The sequence below is a fragment of the Micropterus dolomieu genome, unplaced genomic scaffold (genome assembly GCF_021292245.1).
Source record: "Micropterus dolomieu isolate WLL.071019.BEF.003 ecotype Adirondacks unplaced genomic scaffold, ASM2129224v1 contig_574, whole genome shotgun sequence".
Lineage (NCBI taxonomy): Eukaryota > Metazoa > Chordata > Actinopteri > Centrarchiformes > Centrarchidae > Micropterus > Micropterus dolomieu.
In genome coordinates, this window is record NW_025729564.1 from 1 (window position 1) to 20,050 (window position 20,050).

The 20,050-nt window shown below is 40.1% G+C and overlaps 1 protein-coding gene across 1 annotated transcript; it reads right to left on the reverse strand.

Moving 5' to 3' along the window:
• Nucleotides 1-3,809: 3,809 nt before the first annotated feature.
• Nucleotides 3,810-19,829, reverse strand: LOC123964108 (glutamate receptor ionotropic, NMDA 2C-like; the record flags this gene model as incomplete). Its single annotated transcript, XM_046041217.1, has 2 exons — nucleotides 19,395-19,829; nucleotides 3,810-4,411 (listed from the first exon to the last, which is right to left on the reverse strand). Coding segments are annotated over exons 1-2 (1,037 nt in total), but the record flags the coding sequence as incomplete, so codon positions are not given.
• Between the last annotated feature and the right edge of the window lie 221 nt (nucleotides 19,830-20,050).

Consider the following 20,050-nt stretch of genomic DNA (forward strand, 5'->3'; position numbering starts at 1 on the left):
TTAAGAACAGGGATACCATGTTCCTTAAACCAGGTACTGGTAGCTTTGGCACTGTGTGCAGGTGCCAAGTCCTGTTGGAAAATGAAATCTGCATCTCCATAAAGTTGGTCAGCAGCGGGAAGCATGAAGTGCTCTAAAACTTCCTGGTAGACGGCTGCGTTGACCTTGGACCTCCGAAAACACAGTGGACCAACACCAGCAGATGACATGGCACCCCAAACCATCACTGACTGTGGAAACTTTACACTGGACTTCAAGCAACGTGGATTTGGTGCCTCTCCTCTCTTCCTCCAGACTCTGGGACCTTGATTTCCAAAGGAAATGCAAAATTTACTTTCATCAGAGAACATAACTTTGGACCACTCAGCAGCAGTCCAGTCCTTTTTGTTTTTAGCCCAGGCGAGACGCTTCTGACACTGTGTCTTGTTCAAGAGTGGCTTGACACAAGGAATGCGACTGCTGAAACCCATGTCTTGCATACGTCTGTGCGTGGTGGTTCTTGAAGCACTGACTCCAGCTGCAGTCCACTCTTTGTGAATCTCCCCCACATTTTTGAATGGGTTTTGTTTCACAATCCTCTCCAGGGTGCAGTTATCCCTATTGCTTGTACACTTTTTTTCTACCACATCTTTTCCTTCCCTTCGCTTCTCTATTAATGTGCTTGGACACAGAGCTCTGCGAACAGCCAACCTCTTTAGCAATGACCTTTTGTTTCTTGCCCTCCTTGTGCAAGGTGTCAATGGTCGTCTTTTGGACAGCTGTCAAGTCAGCAGTCTTCCCCATGATTATGTAGCCTACAGAACTAGACTGAGAGACCATTTAAAGGCCTTTGCAGGTGTTTTGAGTTAATTAGCTGATTAGACTGTGGCACCAGGTGTCTTCAATATTGAACAGTATTCTAATTTTCTGAGATACTGATTTTGGAGTTTTTATTAGTTGTCAGTTATAATCATCAAAATGAAAAGGAATGAACACTTGAAATATATCAGTCTGTGTGGAATGAATAATATACATTAAACAAGTTTCACTTTTTGAATGGAATTACTGAAATAAATAATTTTTTGATGATATTCTAATTATATGACCAGCACCTGTATAGTATACATTGCTTTGGTCCAGACTGAAGTATCAACTATTAGATGGATTGCTGACATTTTGTACAAACATTCATGCTCCCCAAAGGGTTAATCCGACTGATTTTGGTGAACTCCTGATATCAGTAACTATTTTAACAACTAAATTTGCTGAACACATTCATGGTCCCCAAAAGGATCCATTATAGTAACAATGATAACACAGCAAAACCAACACAACAAAATATTGTTTTAATGTCACAAATGCCTCGTCACCGAACAGAACAACACAGCTGCTTGCTTCAGTATGTTTGTGACACAGTAGAGTCACAATGTGTCCTGACAGCTTCTGTACTGTGTAGAAAACCGTTTTCTGCCTGCTTTGATTCCATTGTTTCATCACTCACATCCTGTTATATTAGACCTGTGGTGCTGCGCTCTCACCTCACTCGTCACTCCAGCAGAGGTGATGAAAGCCTGCTGGGAGGAGAAAAGCCTTCAGGCTTGTCTGTGTGAAAAGCCTATTTAATCTGGTAATCTGCGCTAATCCCATTAACAGGTGATCTGACTCATTATCAAAAGCTTGTTTGAACAAAAAAAACTCCAATCAAGTGAGGATAGATCTGAGAACCGAGGCCTTAATGTTTGATCTGGCTGGAAATAGAATAGATAGCTGACTATGAAGTTAATAGAAAGTGCTTTGTTCTCTCTCGCCAACCTGAGAGATGCTGCTACTCAAGTCATGCCTGCTGGGTTTAAAAAGTCTAAAAGGAGGGGTTTGTACAGTATCAAAGCCTAAGATAATGTTCACCATTTCCAATTTTCATGAACGGTTTGGGTTTACAAAAGTAAAAGTTGTCTCCCCTACGGCTCGGAAGACTCTGAAAGAAAAATTACTTCTGACATCAGAGGGAGAGAGTGGTGTTTCATAATGCAAGAGAAGTGTCTGATGATGCCTGTGTCCTTTTAGCAGCCCCTTGGTGTCCATCTACAACAACACACACACGCATTTACACACAACACACTCCCAATCTCCCTGAATGACCTTGGCTGATATGAGCCAGACGCTGGAGCAGTTTTTTTTTTCTGGCTCTGCCCTTTGCTGATAAAAACATTTTTCTAAGAAAACAGGATTTGCTTCTGTGTTCCATGGCACAGATTGCTCTTTTGGGCATGGTTTAAATGAGGAGAAGCCACACCCTCATCCGTTCTTACCACCCACGCCCCACTAAATTATCTTGCAATCTCCAAGAGATATAGGGGAGCACTCAATGCTGAGGAGATAGATGGCAGCAGGGCAGGGAACACCAAATGGACGGGAAATCATGAATCAATAAACAACTGTTGACCTCTTTTTGCCGTGAAGTCTGAACCGTTATTGTTGTATCTTTATGATAAATTTTAGAAATTAAAGAGAATATTTATTACCAATGTGATCCTTTACCATCAGACAACATTATTCTGCAAGTCCTAAATAAGGTCATACAAGTAATATGTAATATAAGAGACTGTTTTCCGGCAGAAAAAACAACACTATTGGTTGTTTGTTCAAACACTGAAAACCATCTATGATTATGTTTTTCTTACAAGTGACCTCTTGTGGTGTTTGTGCAACTAATGACTGTCTCTCTACAAAGACAAGAGAAGAGATTCTGGAGCACAGGTGGGCACACAAAGCTTCAGACTTTGACATGCCTAATAACAGTCAGCATTGAGTTCTTTCATACTTGACCACAAACTTAACCACGGAAGTGACAGATCTGAAAACACTTGCATGAATATTTAAGTTGTTTTGGAAGGCAATTACCTAAGAACTATTTTTTCATTTAGGTGAAAGGACTTTGCTTTTCATAGAAAAAAATTTACAAACGTGTTAGTCCTGAAGCTTGTGCTTTTGTTGGATTTGGCTCCTCTTACACAGTTACAGTAACATCGAGTGCATTTTTATAATACTCAGGGGTTCAATTTAAAATTAAAGTATACTTCATGTCTAGTTCACATTTAAACAGAACAAATGAGACACCATAAAGTACAAATGAGATAGTCTAAAGCTACAGGGGTTCATATCTTATGTTCATAATCGGCACCATTAACGGTAAGCTACTGCAAAGTTGTTTCCATGGGAATTCCTGCACTCTGTAACTCTTGTCATTTATGAGCTTTAGGCTTCCAGTGGCCCTGGTGGCCATTTTTTAAATGTGTGTGCAGTGTTTGCCTAGAGAACAATCACAGGCCACTAAACTTTTTCTCTTTTAACATGCTTGCGTGCATCACGCTCTGTGCTCCTGTATGTGCCTATGCATGCATAAATACGAATCGAATCGGAATCGAATGTCCGACCCTGCCACCAAACAAGGAAAATCAGTTACAAAATATAAACGCTTGGAAGAATTCCACAGAAAAATTGTACCATTAGTATTTAAATTATGGCCAAGTCTCAAATATCAGAAGTGTAGGAAGAGGAGGACAAGCATAACAAATCAAGGCCAGCCTCTTAAAAAAAAAAAAAAATAAAATCTTTGAGGGGTTGGAATTACTTCTACTGTAATAATTGACATTGTAAATTAAACAGCATTGTAAAACAACAAGCAGCTTCAACGGCGAACTAAATCGGGAACAGATCAGAAAACAAGAAGCTTCTTACTGAAATATGACAAATATATCTTATCTAATATAAGATTGTTAGAAATAAACGCCTGTTTCTCTAAAGCTTGTGTGAAATTGTTCTCTGGTTACCTGAACAGAGTGTCATTAGTAAAGGATGGCTTGACGGGGTTGTGACAATCACTTTGGCCCTCAGGAACGAAGCCTCTCTGTTTCTGAAAGCTCTGCACTCCTTTCACTACGATAGCCACCCCGTCCCGCACCCTCTTCCTCAGGCTCATCCTCCACCGGTCTGTGATGATGCTGATGAGCCCCACAGGGAAGCTGTCAGGTGGGGGGATGTCCGGGTTCCCCACTGCAAGGCTGGGAATAATCCAGATGTAGCCTGGCCCCAACAATCCGGACTCAGATGCCATGGCGAACAGGTACTGAGCCTCTTCATGAGAGCAGTAGACCAAAAGCACCTGGGCGTCGACCTGCTGCAGAAGTCTCCTTGCTCGGATGTCGTTCATGCCGTCTGCGGACATATCGAACGTCAACACGTCCTGCAGATCCCATATAAAATAGCTGGTGTCTGTGAAGGACTTAATGTAATCCACGTAGGTTTCGTAGCCCGGGTAAAGGCTGGTTATGACCACAAAGCTGTCCCAGTTATACTCCTCCATCACCTTGAACATGCCGTTGATCTGCTGCTCAATGGAGGCGCCAAGCTGGAGGAAGTTGGAGCCTTCACCCTGGAGGAAGAGGAAAACGTAGCATCATCATGAGGAGATGGAAAATCTATGAAGACCTTTATGGTTAGTTAACTCACTGCACACTATTTGCTCCTGACTAACAAGCAAAATGAACACATCTTAATTCACTCTATATAATGTGCAGTATTATCTCTGGAGGAACCTCTTTATACTGATGATGTTACACACATTCAGACAAATCACACAAGTGAGTTGCTCAACCAGTAGGTTCTATATTGCAGCTTTGACAGGGGCTAAGTGGTTTTGCTTTGTTTTGCTCTTCCAGGACCTGCAGACCCATTCATCACTTAAACTCACATGTCTTACTTTTGCCGTGCAAACACTGGCCGTCATCCATACTTGCAAATTCAGAGGGATAGCACTATCACTGTGGCCAGCGCCTGCTCTGTTTCATCCGTCTTTCTGCAAATACAGTGACCTTGAGAGCGGGATGAGGATTGCTTTTCTGTTAACTGTATTAAAAGAACTGCACAGAAGGGAACAATATTTTCTAGCATCGTGCAGTGTTTGATACTTTTCCCCTGAGATTTTCATTAGAAAAGTGCCGTACAGTCTTTTATTCTTCAGGTGGAGTAAAGCTTCAGGTAGTGTTTAAAATAAGCACTCAATTGTAGAGTTTTTCATTTGTCAAAAGACAAAACTGATTGGGGTTGTGCCTGGAAGATCCAAGGTGGAAACGGCTTAGCAACAGCTGTCTTCCATGTGATTTAGTATTGACTTGCCCTTTAAAATTGCGGTCTTTTAAATCAATGAATCACCACTGAAACGAAAAGACAAGAAAACCTGTACCCTTTATTGTGCCAATAGCATGACATTGTCACTTGGTGGGAATGGATTCACTGAATTCCTTCCTGCACAAAGACATACTTTCCTAAAGCACAAAACAAGAAATAGTTGCTTTTCCAGCTCTGAGCTAAAGCTTTGAGGGATTCTGTTGGAATGAGCAATAGAACATTTATTATAAATAATTTTCAATGTTGCCTTCTTCCACAATAGGGATATTGACTCAGAGATGCTCTATTTAATATCACATTAGTAAATTCCTTTGTATGAAAGGAATAATAATTTATACGAAGTAGTTTTTAATAAGCTATCATCAAAGGTTTGTAGGTCATCTGCCACTGTACATAATTTTTTGTTATTAAATCAAATTCAAATTGATTCTGTTCCAGATATGGAGGAGGATAACCCAAATGTTTTATTAATGGCGTTTGACTGATCTGTAAAGCATTAGTTAAAGCCATTAGTTACAACTTATAAACCCTTCCTAAAGGGTATCCTGTCAGAAATTGGTACCCAAATATTAGATATAGAGCTGCAGAACATCAGGCAAAAATCAATTAATTAGGAACTTATTCATCAACTGCAGACTTGATGTAAAACCCCACTGCTTATTTAGACAGTGAGAAACCCGTATATCTTTATTAATACAAGCCATTAATAAACTATTTATTAACGTTCAATAAAGCTATCAGTTAAAACTTACAAATCCTTATTAGAAATAGGTATTCAAATAAAAGCAACTACTAACAATCCTGCCAGAAATAGATTGAGACATTTGACATTAGTCCCAACCTTGATCTCTCTCCCATTAATTATACCAAGGTATTATAATTAATGTGACACTGATGGACTGATGCTACTCTACATATAGTCATTAGTTTCAACAAAGATTTTTGATTTGAGTTACTCTACCTAATCTTTACTGTTTCACATTACTCTAAAAGACTTTAAATTGTGAATCATTGATAGTAGCAAGACATTAGTATGAGTGAGTTCATAAATATATTAGATTATTTTGTGTGTGTATATATAGGGTTTATTATTCTCTTATTATTCTGTTTTTTATGAACTAATTTATTTGAAAGTGATTTTAAAAAAGAACATTTCTGCCTGTAATCTGACTCTGGTGTGATCTTGTTATAAAAGCTGTTGGCCTCCTCAGGCTGATAGGTAGGTGGCCACCTCTTGACCCTCTCTCTCTGGGGAAAAAACACTCCGTCCTGAGTTCTGGGCCCTTAGAGCCGAGGATTGGAGGGGTCAGGTATCCTGAGACTGCAAACAGGCCTGTGATCTTATTTGGCATGTCTCCTTGTCCTTGAAAGCAGTTCAGCGGACTTGTGATGTATGAGCGTCCTACGATTTCAGACGTCACGGCTAAATCCACTGACTTTGTGCCTCTGACTCTACCATGCTCATGCCCATGAAAACATTTCTCTTTCTGTTGTCTTGTTTCACTTGTCAATGCCCTTATTTGCTCTGACTTCCTCTATCACCAAACAGTGATGTAGCTATAAATAACAAAAGTTCTTTCATGCATAGTTTTTCATTGAAAGAGAAATTGTCACACACTTTGTGAATTCCTACATCTTCATGCAACAGAATTAATATCCATTAGTTGGCAGCTATTCCTTTTCATATTTAATTCATATCTTGTCTTTAATATGCCTGGTCTCACATGTTAATGATAAATATTCACATTCACATCACATTCAGTTATCAGCGTCTTTACTAGGAATTGGTTTCAGCTCAATGTAAGGCAACTTCTTTGGACTAAGATGGATTAGACTGCAGTGGAGGCCGGCTGGCTGCATGCATCCATACCGGGTGCAGGGATCTTATGCAGGTTAGTCACGGAGGAGCTTGAGACGATCGTATAAATCTACTAATTTTCTCCTTCCCCTCACTGTCCCACAGCAAATATGTCAGCGTGATTGTATGTGGTGCTACCTATTCCAGCATCTCCAACGGTGCGCAATCAGTTTGTTCCCCAGCAGGTACTAAGGTGTCGGTGTGTGTATGTGCAGGTGTGTTTATGTTTGTACTTGTGTTTCTGTATGCCTTGTACATGGCATACCAGCCCAAGGGTCTGTCAGGGTAAAGCCCCCTGCAAACTACAATCTCAACAGCTCAATTAGCATAGAGCAGGCTGATAACGCAGTCCAAATGAGCCTGGGGCATTACCACAGGCTCAGCTGTAGCTCAAAGTCACGACCGCCCTGTCAGTGTGCAGTGCATGTACAGTACTGTCCAAAGCATATGGTTGTAGGGAATAAAATGAAACATTACAGTGGGTTACATAGAATATGAATTTGTCACCAGCAGTGTTCATCTTTCTAGGAGCCAAATGCAGACTAAAGAGTTCATTAGGTTTGGAATGAACAAGTCGTAAGATGTGTTATACGACCACATCTAAAGACGGTAAGATTTATACCCATTCCACACAGCCACACAAAGGCTGGGAGAAAAGCCTGCCGCCATAGCCTCCTCCTGGCTGCATCCCACTTCTTCCATGATGTCTCTCCAAGAACTCTGTGTCTTTTGTCTTTGTAGTCTCAACATGATAAATTGTACTAGGGCTGACCCCAAATAGTCAAAGATTCGATGCTTCGATAGGCGGAGCCTGATTCGACTATCAATCTCACAGTCGAATCTTTGCACTGCCGTTATGAAAGTAGGATGATACTGTTTTGGCTATGTGGGGGAGCTCAAGCTCTAATTTTACATAGAACTACTTTCTCCCAATAAGTTAATATGCAGCCTATTATGATACAAATGTCAACATATAATGCTGTAAATAAAAATGTGAAAAGAAAGAAACTTTCAACAAATCTTTTTAAAGAGCGTGAATAAATCCAAAGTTTTAACCCTAACCCTTAAGATCGGGGGCGTCAGTGCGCTTCAGCGTGTGTGTGTGTGTGTGTGTGTGTGTGTGTGTCAAACGAGGAAGAGAGACAAAACACAACTTCATGTGCAGTGAGTGCACGGGCGAGTGTGTGCAGGTTGGTAGGTACACAGGCAGATAGGCCAGCTTATTACAGTCCTGCGACAGCCAATCAAAACATTTGATTTATTCATTGCTGTCAAGATGTGAAGAAAATTTCAACAAATATAACAAAAAATGCTTCTGACAGACTGATATACTCTAGCTTTAGATTATGTCCCCACTAAGTCAGCTAAATGTAAATGTGCCTTCTGTTCTGTCCACACTAAATGTGCAGTCACCAGTGTTTGCAAATATTTGAAGCTCATTTGACTGAATTCAAGAATGTGTTTTCTGGTTAGGTTAGAAATGCCACGTCATAAGCAAATGGACTCTCATGATACATATGAGCATATTGCCCAGTATGGATAATGTATGTTGGACTATAACCTGGTTGTTTGTAAATGTGTGTCAGCCATGACTCTGTCAGTAAGCTGTACTTCCATAGTGTTGTCCACAGAAGCTCACAGTAATAGTCTACAGTCCCAAAGAAGATTACAGCCATTGAGTGGAAAGCTTAGCTTCTCAAGGCTGAGATTACATTCACACGGGTAAAATATACAGAACTCATATCTGTTTACAAACACAGATGCAGAAACGCTGCGTTAATCTGTATAGTCAACTTTAACCCTGTAGCGTTTTGTCAAGTGTATAGTGCTCAAATCTTGTAATGTCTAGTGATTTGTAACAACAAGATTCATATAAGATGCTTGGAGCAGTAATTATGTCTAAACCACAGCTGTTTATATATATATATAATATAAATAAATGAAATGATGTATTGTGGTAAATGTGTTGTGGCAGTTATTGAAATCACCACTGAACATATGACACACAAAGTGGTGCATGTTTTCCCTTGTCACATGACTGAACTGCAGCCATCCCCCTCTCTCTGTTCTTCTATGAAGAGTGACTTCTGGCCACAGCTCTTTGCTGCGACATATGTCTGCCTCCGCCACGCAGCAGGACATGCCCTGGCACCAGCTTCCTGTGCTGCTGACGTCACAGAAATCCTGCACGGCTACTAGGAACAGGCACATAACTCCCTGGCCATTTTCCACTTAAAACATTAAAAAAGATTATGATACTGTATAGGTGGCGTTTAGCAAGGTTGAAACAATATGCAAATGAGCATGGAAGTTCTTTCTGCATTTGACATTAAAAATATTAAGCGCAACATATATTTCTCATGATTCTTTATATACAGTACATAACCTTTGGTTTATCTTTTACAAAATGTTAGTCTTTTCATCCTTCAATATTGAACTGGATAAGGGAGATTCAGACCTGTAGTCCCCATGCAACTCTGCATCCTAGATATTATGTTTATATACAACTAATCTACAACAACAAATACATTTTGAAAGGAAAGTTAATACTGCCCTAACTGCTCTGTCTGTCTAGACAGGTGGCACTGTAACTGTGCCAGTGGTTTTTCCAATGTAGCGCGTGGTGGATGTAGAGACAAGTGATTTCAGGATGAAGCGAAGGCAGACAGAGAAAAAAATAACTGCTCTACTTCTGAGAAAAGCCTCAGGCTCATGTTCCTGCAAAGACAATCAAGGTTTTGCTCGTGTCTGACTTACATTTTGTCCACTTACAGCGCTGTGGCTCGGAGGATGTGATCTGTCAGACTGCACAATGAATGCTTCAAAGGATGCTTTGGATTTTAGGTCAGGATATTGAACTAAATGCATAATGAGAGAAACAGTTGAATTAGAAGGCTACAGCAACCACCTTGAGTGCGCAATTACTTCTGAAGGACATCACCGGATGGCTTTATTTGTTCAGAGATTAATCGCAGCTTTTTCCAAAGACACTACAACAAAAGGACTGTAATCAAAGCTACACTGGAAAGGATTTTCAGTTAAAACTACACCCATTTGTCTAGCTGAGATGCTTTACAATCACCCTAATGGTATAGTCTGGTGTCACCAGAAATGGCATTTCAAGCATCTCACGCTTCTGTAATATAAACACAATCTTACCCACATAGTTTTATATGTATAAACCTAGCCAAATGGTTAACCAGAGATGGCAGATTAGAAACCACTCATATGAGTCATTGTTGTATCATGGGTTGTTTGGAAAGCAATGACAAATGACCTATTTTATCGATTAAGCTGGACTTGTTGGAGCTCTGGGCTGTTGTGGAACGATGCAACCACATTTTAGCTTTTAAACCAGGCACAGGTCCAGTTTTCTTTCTAGTTTTCTTCACAAACATTTCAGTAATTTGTTTAATGGTTACGGCTATGGATTTATCCACTGCTTGCACACTGAGCAGGCCTGTGGGAACTGATTGATCTGCTTGCAATAGTTAAGTATGTAGCTTTGATTTCTTGTCCATCTGAAATTGACACATGGCTGCTAGCTTGAACAAGTTTTAACTCTATAGATGCATAAATAAGCAATATTCTTACTGGAGTGAACTTTGAATACTTCTAGGCTCTCCATGTGTTCGCTCACTGGCTAAACTGTCATTATATTTCCTTTTTTCATTTGGATAGGAAATGAAGAGGATAATGGTGTGTCTGCTCAGATGTTGCCAATCAACAAACTAAATGTCCTGGGGACAGGAATCAGTTTATCACCTAATTTTATGCTGTCACTTTCAGAAAGATCAGACTCTCGGGTTTCAGTGATACGTATGAAAAATGAATGAGCTTCATTGCCTTGTTGACTACCTTTGACAGCGTCCCATAAATCAATCGACGGGCGGCGTCCCTGATTGTTGAGAAGACTAACGAAATAATTTCTGTGTATCTGGTTCATAGCTGGCATGTGCACATTTACAGTACTTGAATATTAATAAATATTAAATAGGTGACTACTGGTGTTCCATATACATTGAGCAAAGTCAATGAAGACACGTCATTTTGCTGTCAGTTCAACCATTAGATTAAATTGTTTTTAAAGTTTAAATCTCATTTTGAAACAGTGACTGTAATGGTACTGTGCATCAGTACTTGGTAGTCTATTCTTTTCCATCTGTCATCTATATTCCGATATGCTACACTATAATCACTCTGGACAGACTTATCCCATAGGTAAAAAGCCACTGCTCTCGTGGCGTGATGAAATCTATAGTGGTCCCTTGGATGTTAGGCAGACATGCTGACAGACCCCTCTTTCTACTTTCCCATAGCCTGCTATTGGCAGAACTTTCTGAACTAAAGCAGCATGTCACCAAAAACCAACAACAACAAAATCAACCAACTTTTACATAGTATATATCTACAGTATATCCAGTACTGTATCAATTGTCCTAAAGCTTTATTTTTTCATTTGTATACTACCAGCATATTTTAATCAGACTTTAAAGTCAGGGTAATCTTTTAACTTTTAACGTATATTTTATCCCATTGAATAGAAATGTTATAAACTTAAGCTACGCTTCTACTGACCATTTTCTAAAACATACCCTTTAAATTTGTACATAAGATTACTCTTATAGTATTACATTCATTTGGCAGACATATTTCCAAACAGACAATTTGGGCAATTTGGGTGTTCAGTATTTTACTCAAGGACATTTCGACATGTGTTCAGGAGAGGCTGGAGACTGCACGTTTTAACCAACTGAGCTACAGCTACAACTGCTTGTATTTCTTCCTTCCATAGGGTGTCAAAGTATTTGCAGGGAATTTGCTCGAGAGAATTTTGCTTCCATCCAAGAAACGGCCAAAATAAGATGATGCTTTTGCGCATTATGCGTGTTTGCTTATTTTTTGTCTGGCTTTGATTTTACTGTAGCTTGTGAATGCAACAATGTTTAGAAGCCATCTGTAAAAGCTTCCCACCATAAACTAAAGACATTCCAGCAAATAGGAGCTCTCAAAACAGACCGACTGTATTACAGTAAAATAACCTTTATCCACCATAACCAACCAACCAAGCAACACCCCTCTTAAACATATCTTCCGCTTTTGCAATTTTGTTTTCATAACGCACAACAGAACAGGAACCAGTGGCTGTCCTGATGACAGAAAAATAAGTATCAACAATCTAAGAGATTTGTAGGTAAAAGGCCAAAACACGCAAAACCACATATGGAGCGTTGCCTGCATGGGGGCCACAAGACCATAAGATATTGTCATTTGTTTAAAAAAGCTATTATCAGATGAGGCAGGGAGGTGTGTGTGTCAATCAGAGGCCTGGTATCTCAGTGGGTAGTAGAAGAGTATGAATGGTATCAAACTGGGACGTCCGTATTAATAATGCATGCACTTACTGTTCTGTAAGGCCCTTTTTAATGCATTCACCGCACAGTATATATTAATGTCTCAGCTTCTTTCACTGGCTAATTACTGATGTCATTCATTTTAACGGCTGTCTGCGTTTGTCATTACGCTTATTTCCTAGTACACGTGTTTATTTGGTAATTTATTATGAGTTGCTTTTATTGTCCTCAAGTAAGAGTAGTGCTAATGAGCAGCAGGAGGAATTAACTGCTGAGCGGCATCTCTTTTATTACCCCGAGAAGCCATGCTGATGGCAAGATCACCCAAAATGTTTTCTGAAATGGATACAGATGACAGGGGAGCTGTTTACAATCCCATATGAAATAATTAAGGAAATTGTCTAACTTGTGTCTCTTTGTTTCTCACAAAATAGAAAATGCCGCAAGACTCAAAATCATTGTCTAAAAGATAATTAGACATATGTTCTAATCAAATATACATAGCTTCAAGTATTCAGCAGTTGATTATTTGAAAAGAATTTGATCCTCTTCAGAGTTCGAGTTTATTGGTACTATAGATAAAAAAAACAAAACAAAAACTCAGCAGCAGGTCATGATGAAGTTACGCTTATGTTGGTCACCAAAGTCATTCAGTTGTCAAAACTCTTAAATATGTATTCAGCAAATTATTTCGAACTAAAATGTTTCCCACTGATCTAAAAATAATGCAAACATTGTCACCATCTTTAAATTTGAAGACCAAATTATTTTGTATATATAGGCCAATCTCTGTCCTTCTATGTTTTTCAGAAATATTTGAAAGGATTTTAATTTATAGGCATTTTCAGTAGCAGAGCTTCTTTTTTACGTGCACACTAGATTTAGATAAAATATCTGTTCACGTGTATGGCTGTTAATGAGGTGGTCGATACTGAATGTTTGTGGTCTAGTTTTAATAAGCCCTGTTGATCACAATGTCTTGCTTATAAATTTTTCTGTGGCTATCTAATTAAATTAAACATCAGACACTTTGTAATTGTAAGTGGGTGGACATCTGATATGAAGTGAGTTTCTTGTGGTGACCCACAGGGGGTCTATTCTTGGACCCCTTCTCTTCCTTATCTTCTGCATTGTCATCCATGTTTCTTTTACATAAAAAATGTTTTTACACTTGAATACAGTTTCTGCACTAAATGAATTAGAAATAATTTCCAGATGGTTTAAATTAAACCATTTTGTTATATTTAATATGGATGGTGTACTGGAATTTTCTATGGGCATACACACACACACACACACACACACACACACACACACACACACACACACACACACACACACACATATGTTTCTACATAATATTATTACAAATACAAAATCTAATTTCATCCTTTTGAATATACAACTTTTAATCCGCTTTTCTGTTTGTGTAATTTCTTCAAAGAGCAACACATAGCATTTAATAAATCATTATTTCTAATGTGAAAATGTGAAAAGTTTACTTTTCCCTAAATCTTTAAAGACTATCAATTAATCTTAACTAAAGTTTTCAACATGTGATGTTGTTTTGTGATACGGAGCTCTATGTCGTCTTCTGCAGGAGGCGCTAAAATGTCACCAGAAGAAAGCCATTCTAAAAGGATTATAGTTTGTCTCTGTGGCTGAGCCTCTTGTGGTGGGTGATGATGCTCCTATATATGGATCATTACTGCTAAACCTTCCAGCTTTAAAAGCACTTTAATAGCTTGTATGTGTTTCAAGCACCTCAAGCTTTTACCTCACCTGAGAGTTAGGGCTGCATACTGTACTACTAACACAGTAATGATAAAGGGTTCAGCACAGTCTTTGGACCCCACAAATTATATATAGGGATTCATGTTTTATGACCTTGACAGAGTTCCCTTATTAATTTCTTGCTTCTTGAACTTGCAACTCTAATGCCTGCCTGAGCTAATTGGTATTTCAGATATTTATTAATCATTAAGTCATTTTAAAATGACAGATTGTGACTGTTCATCTATCTTATGCTAATTATGGCTGATGTAATTAGTTCTCAAATTACTGTACGTGTGGGCTTCTGTGTGACTTCTAGGAAAATAAATGTGCACATTGAGTGGAATTGTGATTTAAAATAATTTCATTTTTGTTGTAATTACCGCAGACTTGCTGCAGACTGTTTGAATTGATGACCAAACCATCTATCTTACTTAAGTCAAAGTATGTAGTACCTGACGCCTGACAACAAACGGCCGAAAATGAGATCTGAAAATCAAAGTGGAATCGCCTCAATTTGCTGTTATGGTGGGTCACTCTATGACAACCCTGGTGAATTATATCATAGTCTGCAAGATGATCTATAGAACATACTTATCAAAAAATGTGTTATGACCTACAATGTAGCTTTAATATAGATGAGAGGAAAACGTCTGGTTTTGTGGTGCTGATACAGTGGTGGAAAGTAGCTTTTACTCAAGTATTAAACTGAAATTAAATTAGCTCCACCTTGACCAGCATTACATTAAAATACTGCTTAAATGCAACTGTGATTTTACAGTAATATAATGTATGACAATATTTAGGGCCTGAGCACGAAACGTGTGAGGTCCTTATTGGAACTGAAGGAATTGCTTTTTCTTTCTTCCTTCCTTCCTTTCGCAAAGTAATCTCAGTTTTGGGGGCCTAAACATGCTCGAAAACTCACCAAACTTTGCACATAATTCAGGAACTCAGGAAAATTCAGGAAAAATATTGTATTTTATGGGTTTCGCGCATGGGCCTGGCAAAATGGCTCACTAGCGCCCCCTACAGAGCAGCCCCCGGCCAAAGTTTCAACTACGTGTATGAAATTTCTGTGGTATATGTATCACGTCCAGACGTACAATAACCCAGTCTAAACCCACTGATGATTAAAAGTTATACAAACGGTTATTACCGGTCGACCAGTTTGCCCGTGGCGTGCTGTCAAAAATCGATGATTCTCCATGAAACAGGAAGTTCTTGTAACTTCAGTGTACATGCTCACATCTGCACCAAATTTGACATGTATGATAACAGTCCCACCCTGTACACATCCATATGCTATTATTCACTCAAAGTCATAGCGCCACCTGCTGTCAACAGGAAATGACATATTTTACACTATGATGGACTACTCCTAGCAGGTTGGCCATATCAACTTCAAAACTGTCCCAGAAAACCCTTAACACATTGATGAAACCATGTTGTAAAAATTGTGAGTTTGCAGTTAACAACGTGGCAGTGGCGTGGCGGCAAAATTCCACGCTTTTCCAGAGCCTCGGGGCCCTGACAGCAAACGCTCTGTCCCCTTTAGTTTTCAGTCGAGACTCTGGTACAGACAACAGACCTCTGCCTGAGGATCTCAAGGTACGTGCTGGTGTGTATGGGACTAAAAGGTCAGAAATATAACAAGGCGAGAGGCCATGAAGAGCTTTAAAAGTGATCAATAGAATTTTAAAGTCAATTCTAAAACATACTGGGAGCCAGTGTAATGAAGCTAAAATAGGAGTAATGTGGTCATATTTCTTTGTTCTGGTTAAAAGCCTGGCATCTGAGTTCTGGACAGTCTGGAGTCGATCAATAGATTTTTGGGTTAAACAGGTGAAAAGGCTGTTGCAATAATCCAGGCGTGATGAGATGAAGGCGTGTAAAATGGTCTCGGTGTCCTTCAAAGTTAACATAGATCGAATTTTTGCTATATTTCTAAGTTGATAAAAACATGATTGAACAAGCTTTGTGGTGTGCTGCTTGAAATTTAAATTACTATCAAACCAGACACCTAGGTTCTTTGCCACAGGCTTAATGTGATTTACTAGGGAACCAGCAGATGGCAGTATTTGATTTGCCATCTGCTGGGACCCAATGACCAGGATTTCTGTTTTGTCTGAGTTCAGCTGGAGGAAATTATTTGACATCCATTTTTTAACTTCACAAAGGCAGTTGTTAAGTGAACTCAACATTCCAGGGTCTGTGGATCTGACGGGCAAGTACATTTGTGTGTCAAATATGAAAAGAAATACCGTGTTTATGAATAATATGTCCAAGGGGAAGCAGATACAAGGAAATCAAAATGGGTCCTAAGACCGACCCCCGAGGCACACCATATTTAACTGGACAGAACGAAGAGACATAGTTGTTTACAGACACGCAAAACTTCCTATTTGACAGGTAGGATGAAAACCATTCTAGGGCAGTACCAGAGATCCCCACCCAGTGCCTCAGTCTGTCTAACATGATGTTGTGATCAATGGTGTCAAAAGCAGCGCTAAGGTCCAGGAGTACCAGGACTGAGCACATGACTTTAAGCAGGGCAGTCTCAGTGCTCTGGTACTTCCTGAAACCAGACTGAAACTTTTCAAATAATTTGTTATTTTCCAGTACAGTGAGCAGCTGTTTGGACACAATTCTTTCTAAAAGCTTTGCAATAAAAGGCAGTTTTGAAATTGGTCTAAAATTTTGTGGGAGTGAGGGATCTAAACCAGAATGCTGTCATTTATCCAGGGTTGCTTACTAGCTTTAGACGTAGGCCTAACCTTTAGAGGAGCAGTAATATTTAGTGACGGCAAGCAGATATGATTGAAGTGATCAACCACATTGTTGGTGTTGGAATCAGACAGGTGTTGGCTTTGGCTCTGAAAGAATGTGCAAAACTTTGAAACACTTTGTTTATTAAGGATGCGAGAACAGGAAGTGCTTGGTGAGGTGGCATGAGTAACAGGTGAATCGCAGCTAAAAACAATATATCTGTGGTCGGATATGGTCATGTCCACAGAGGAAATGCTGACACCCAGGGTAAAAAGTCCAGTGTATGACCACGGTTATAATAATCTTTATTTGTAGAGCACTTTTCAAAAACAAGTTACAAAGTGCTTTAACAAGTGTAAAGACAATAATACCATGTGTATTATGGGTTTGCCCTTTGACATGTTGTTTGAAGTTAAAATAATTGGCCATATTTAAAAAGTCAGTTGCATTAACATTGTTGGGGTCATCAACATGAATATTAAAATCGCCACAAAGAACAATTCTGTCATAATTTAAAACCAGAGTAGATAAAAATTCAGGAAGTTCTGTTAAAAATCCTCCAGGTGGTTTTGGATAAATTATAATAAATATGATAGGTTGCAGCCCTCCAACTTTAAGAGTGAGAACTTCAGAGGAGTTAAATTCATCACAGCGTACTTGATGACATTTTAAATATTTCCTATACACGCTCACTAGCCCACCACCACGACCACTGACCCTCGGTTGACTAAAACAATCATATTGAGGCGGACACAGCCAGCTAGCTGGCTATAGTCATTCATTTGCAACCAGGATTCAGTTAAAAACATAAAATCTAGATTTGCAGACAAGATAAAATCATTTCAGATCATTCACTTGACTGTGATCTCACATTGAAGAGAGCCATTTTAAATGAGTTTGTTTTGGGTGCTGGAGTTGGTGCAGTTGTTATTTCTGTGTGGGATGTGCACATTTCGGTTTACTGGTCTATGCGTGATGATGACAGGAATAGTCAAGTCTTTGGAACAGTGCTGGGAGCAGACGGCTTTACATGCCAGCAGGTGGAGAAAGTTGTTTGTGGCAGTGAGGCAGAATTCTGTTCATTGACCGGTGGTGTGTTCAGGTGTGCTGCATGAATGATTACTCATTCACATAGGCCTTAGTCCTGAGGGGAGGACCGCACCACATGCTGTATGTGAGCAGCTAACATTTCTGAGCCCCGTTTGTTTGGGTGAAGTCCATCTGTCTTAAAAAGAGACATTCTTTGTCAGAAAATATTAAAGTTATCGACATAACACACATCATGAGCCCTGCAGGCGGACTGGAGCCAGTCGTGGAGGCCAAGGAGTCTACTGAAGCGGCCAGCACCGCAACCAACTGTGGGAATGGGACCAGAGATAAAAACGGACTTTCCACACTACTTTAAAACACTGCTTTAAATGTACAAGACATGTACGAGACAACATTTACCCATAGTCATAGCGCCACTTGATGGCAACAGGAAGTGACCTTTAATGAAGCAGCCTCCGTGGCAATTAACAGCCACGCAGGCAGCTGCCTCACAACTCAACGCGCTACACGTGCAAGGGCCCGCCCAACACTGCTTGCTGCTTTAATTTATTCTGTTCTGCACAATGAGTACTTTATACTTTTGATACTCAAGTAGCACAGTTGTACAAACTTGACTTTGAATGCTTTTACTTGTAGTGGAGTGTTTTACACTGTGTTAAATGACTGCTTTTACTTAAGTAAAAGATCTCAACTCTTCTTGCACCACTGCAAAATAGTAGTAGCGGGTGTTCGTTGCCTAGCCTTAACCTTTGAAGCTACATCCAGCTGTTTAAGACAGACCAGGACCTGCTTCATCATGGATGTGTGATGTCTTTGTGTTTCTGTATAAATGAAACTATGCTCGCAGGTTTTCCCTAATGCTCTCAGACTGATAACCTGCCTCTGTTGTTCCACACCTGCCTGTGTATCCTAAAGCAGTTACAAACAAGGATGATGGTGGGAAATGATGAAAAGCCATCTGCTTGCCCCTTTTAGCGTATGAATTGGAGACTCTGTCATTTAGCCTATAACATTAGGAAAATTACATGTTATTTAGGACGCAAAGGTGGACTGTAGCTGGTGGCATCTCTACTGCTGCTATTTAACGGCTGATAATCTGTATTCATCTTGTCATTTCTTGTGTTTATGACTTTGAACTGTGAGTTGCTGAATGTGAATATCAGTAAGAAATGACTTGACCATTCAGTCAGGCTCCCAAGTGGCCTTGATTACCCAGACTGTGTCTCTGAACTGAACTCTCTCTCTTTGACTCACTGTGTTAAATTTTTTTATTTAGACCTAGAGCGTGAATTAAATTGCTATAGTGTGATCAGTTTCCAATTATATTCTACAGCAGTGGTCCCATAAGTAGTGGCAGTAGCTAAAGCCCTAGCCAACTCTTTACTGGCCCTCTCCCTGTCCCTGACCAGACCTCCCACACTGACCTTGTATGGCAGGACGACAGCAGAGCCTCCACTGATTCCCACAATGGGCACAGCTGTCTGAGTGGAAATGAAGTCCAAGATCTGTGCCACGGCCTCCGAGCCAACGTTGTCCTCAAACACCACGCCATGGACGCGGTTGGTGGAGAGGGTATCACAGATGCGAGTGAGCAGTGCCCGTGGGTTGGTGTTGTTGACCAGCACAGTGATGGGGTTCACTTCAAGAGGCAGGTCCATGAAGTTTTCCCGGCTTAACCGCCCCTTAATCTCTGCCTGGTAGGCCGAACCGCTGAACACCACCGCCACATTCACAGAAGGCATGGGAATCCCAAATGGCCTTCCTGAACAGCAGGGGACAGTGCAGAACAGCAGCAGGAGCAGCAGCAGCGGCGGCGGCCACCACGGGGAGTCGCTCAAGCAGCCTAGACGAACGCCCATCTCAGTCACCTACTGCCTAGAGGAGGGGTCAGAGGGGAGGGAGGGGTCAGTAGAGTGGATTGACATACTAGATACACAGGACTAGTTGCTATCTTTTTCTGAAATGTTGTGATGGTAGTCAGTAATCCCAGCTGGTAGGCCAACCAATGCCTTTTGTTTAGAGTTTGCCTGTTTTGATGACCTTTTAGCTTCATCTCAGTGTGCTGGTCTGCCTGCCTTAA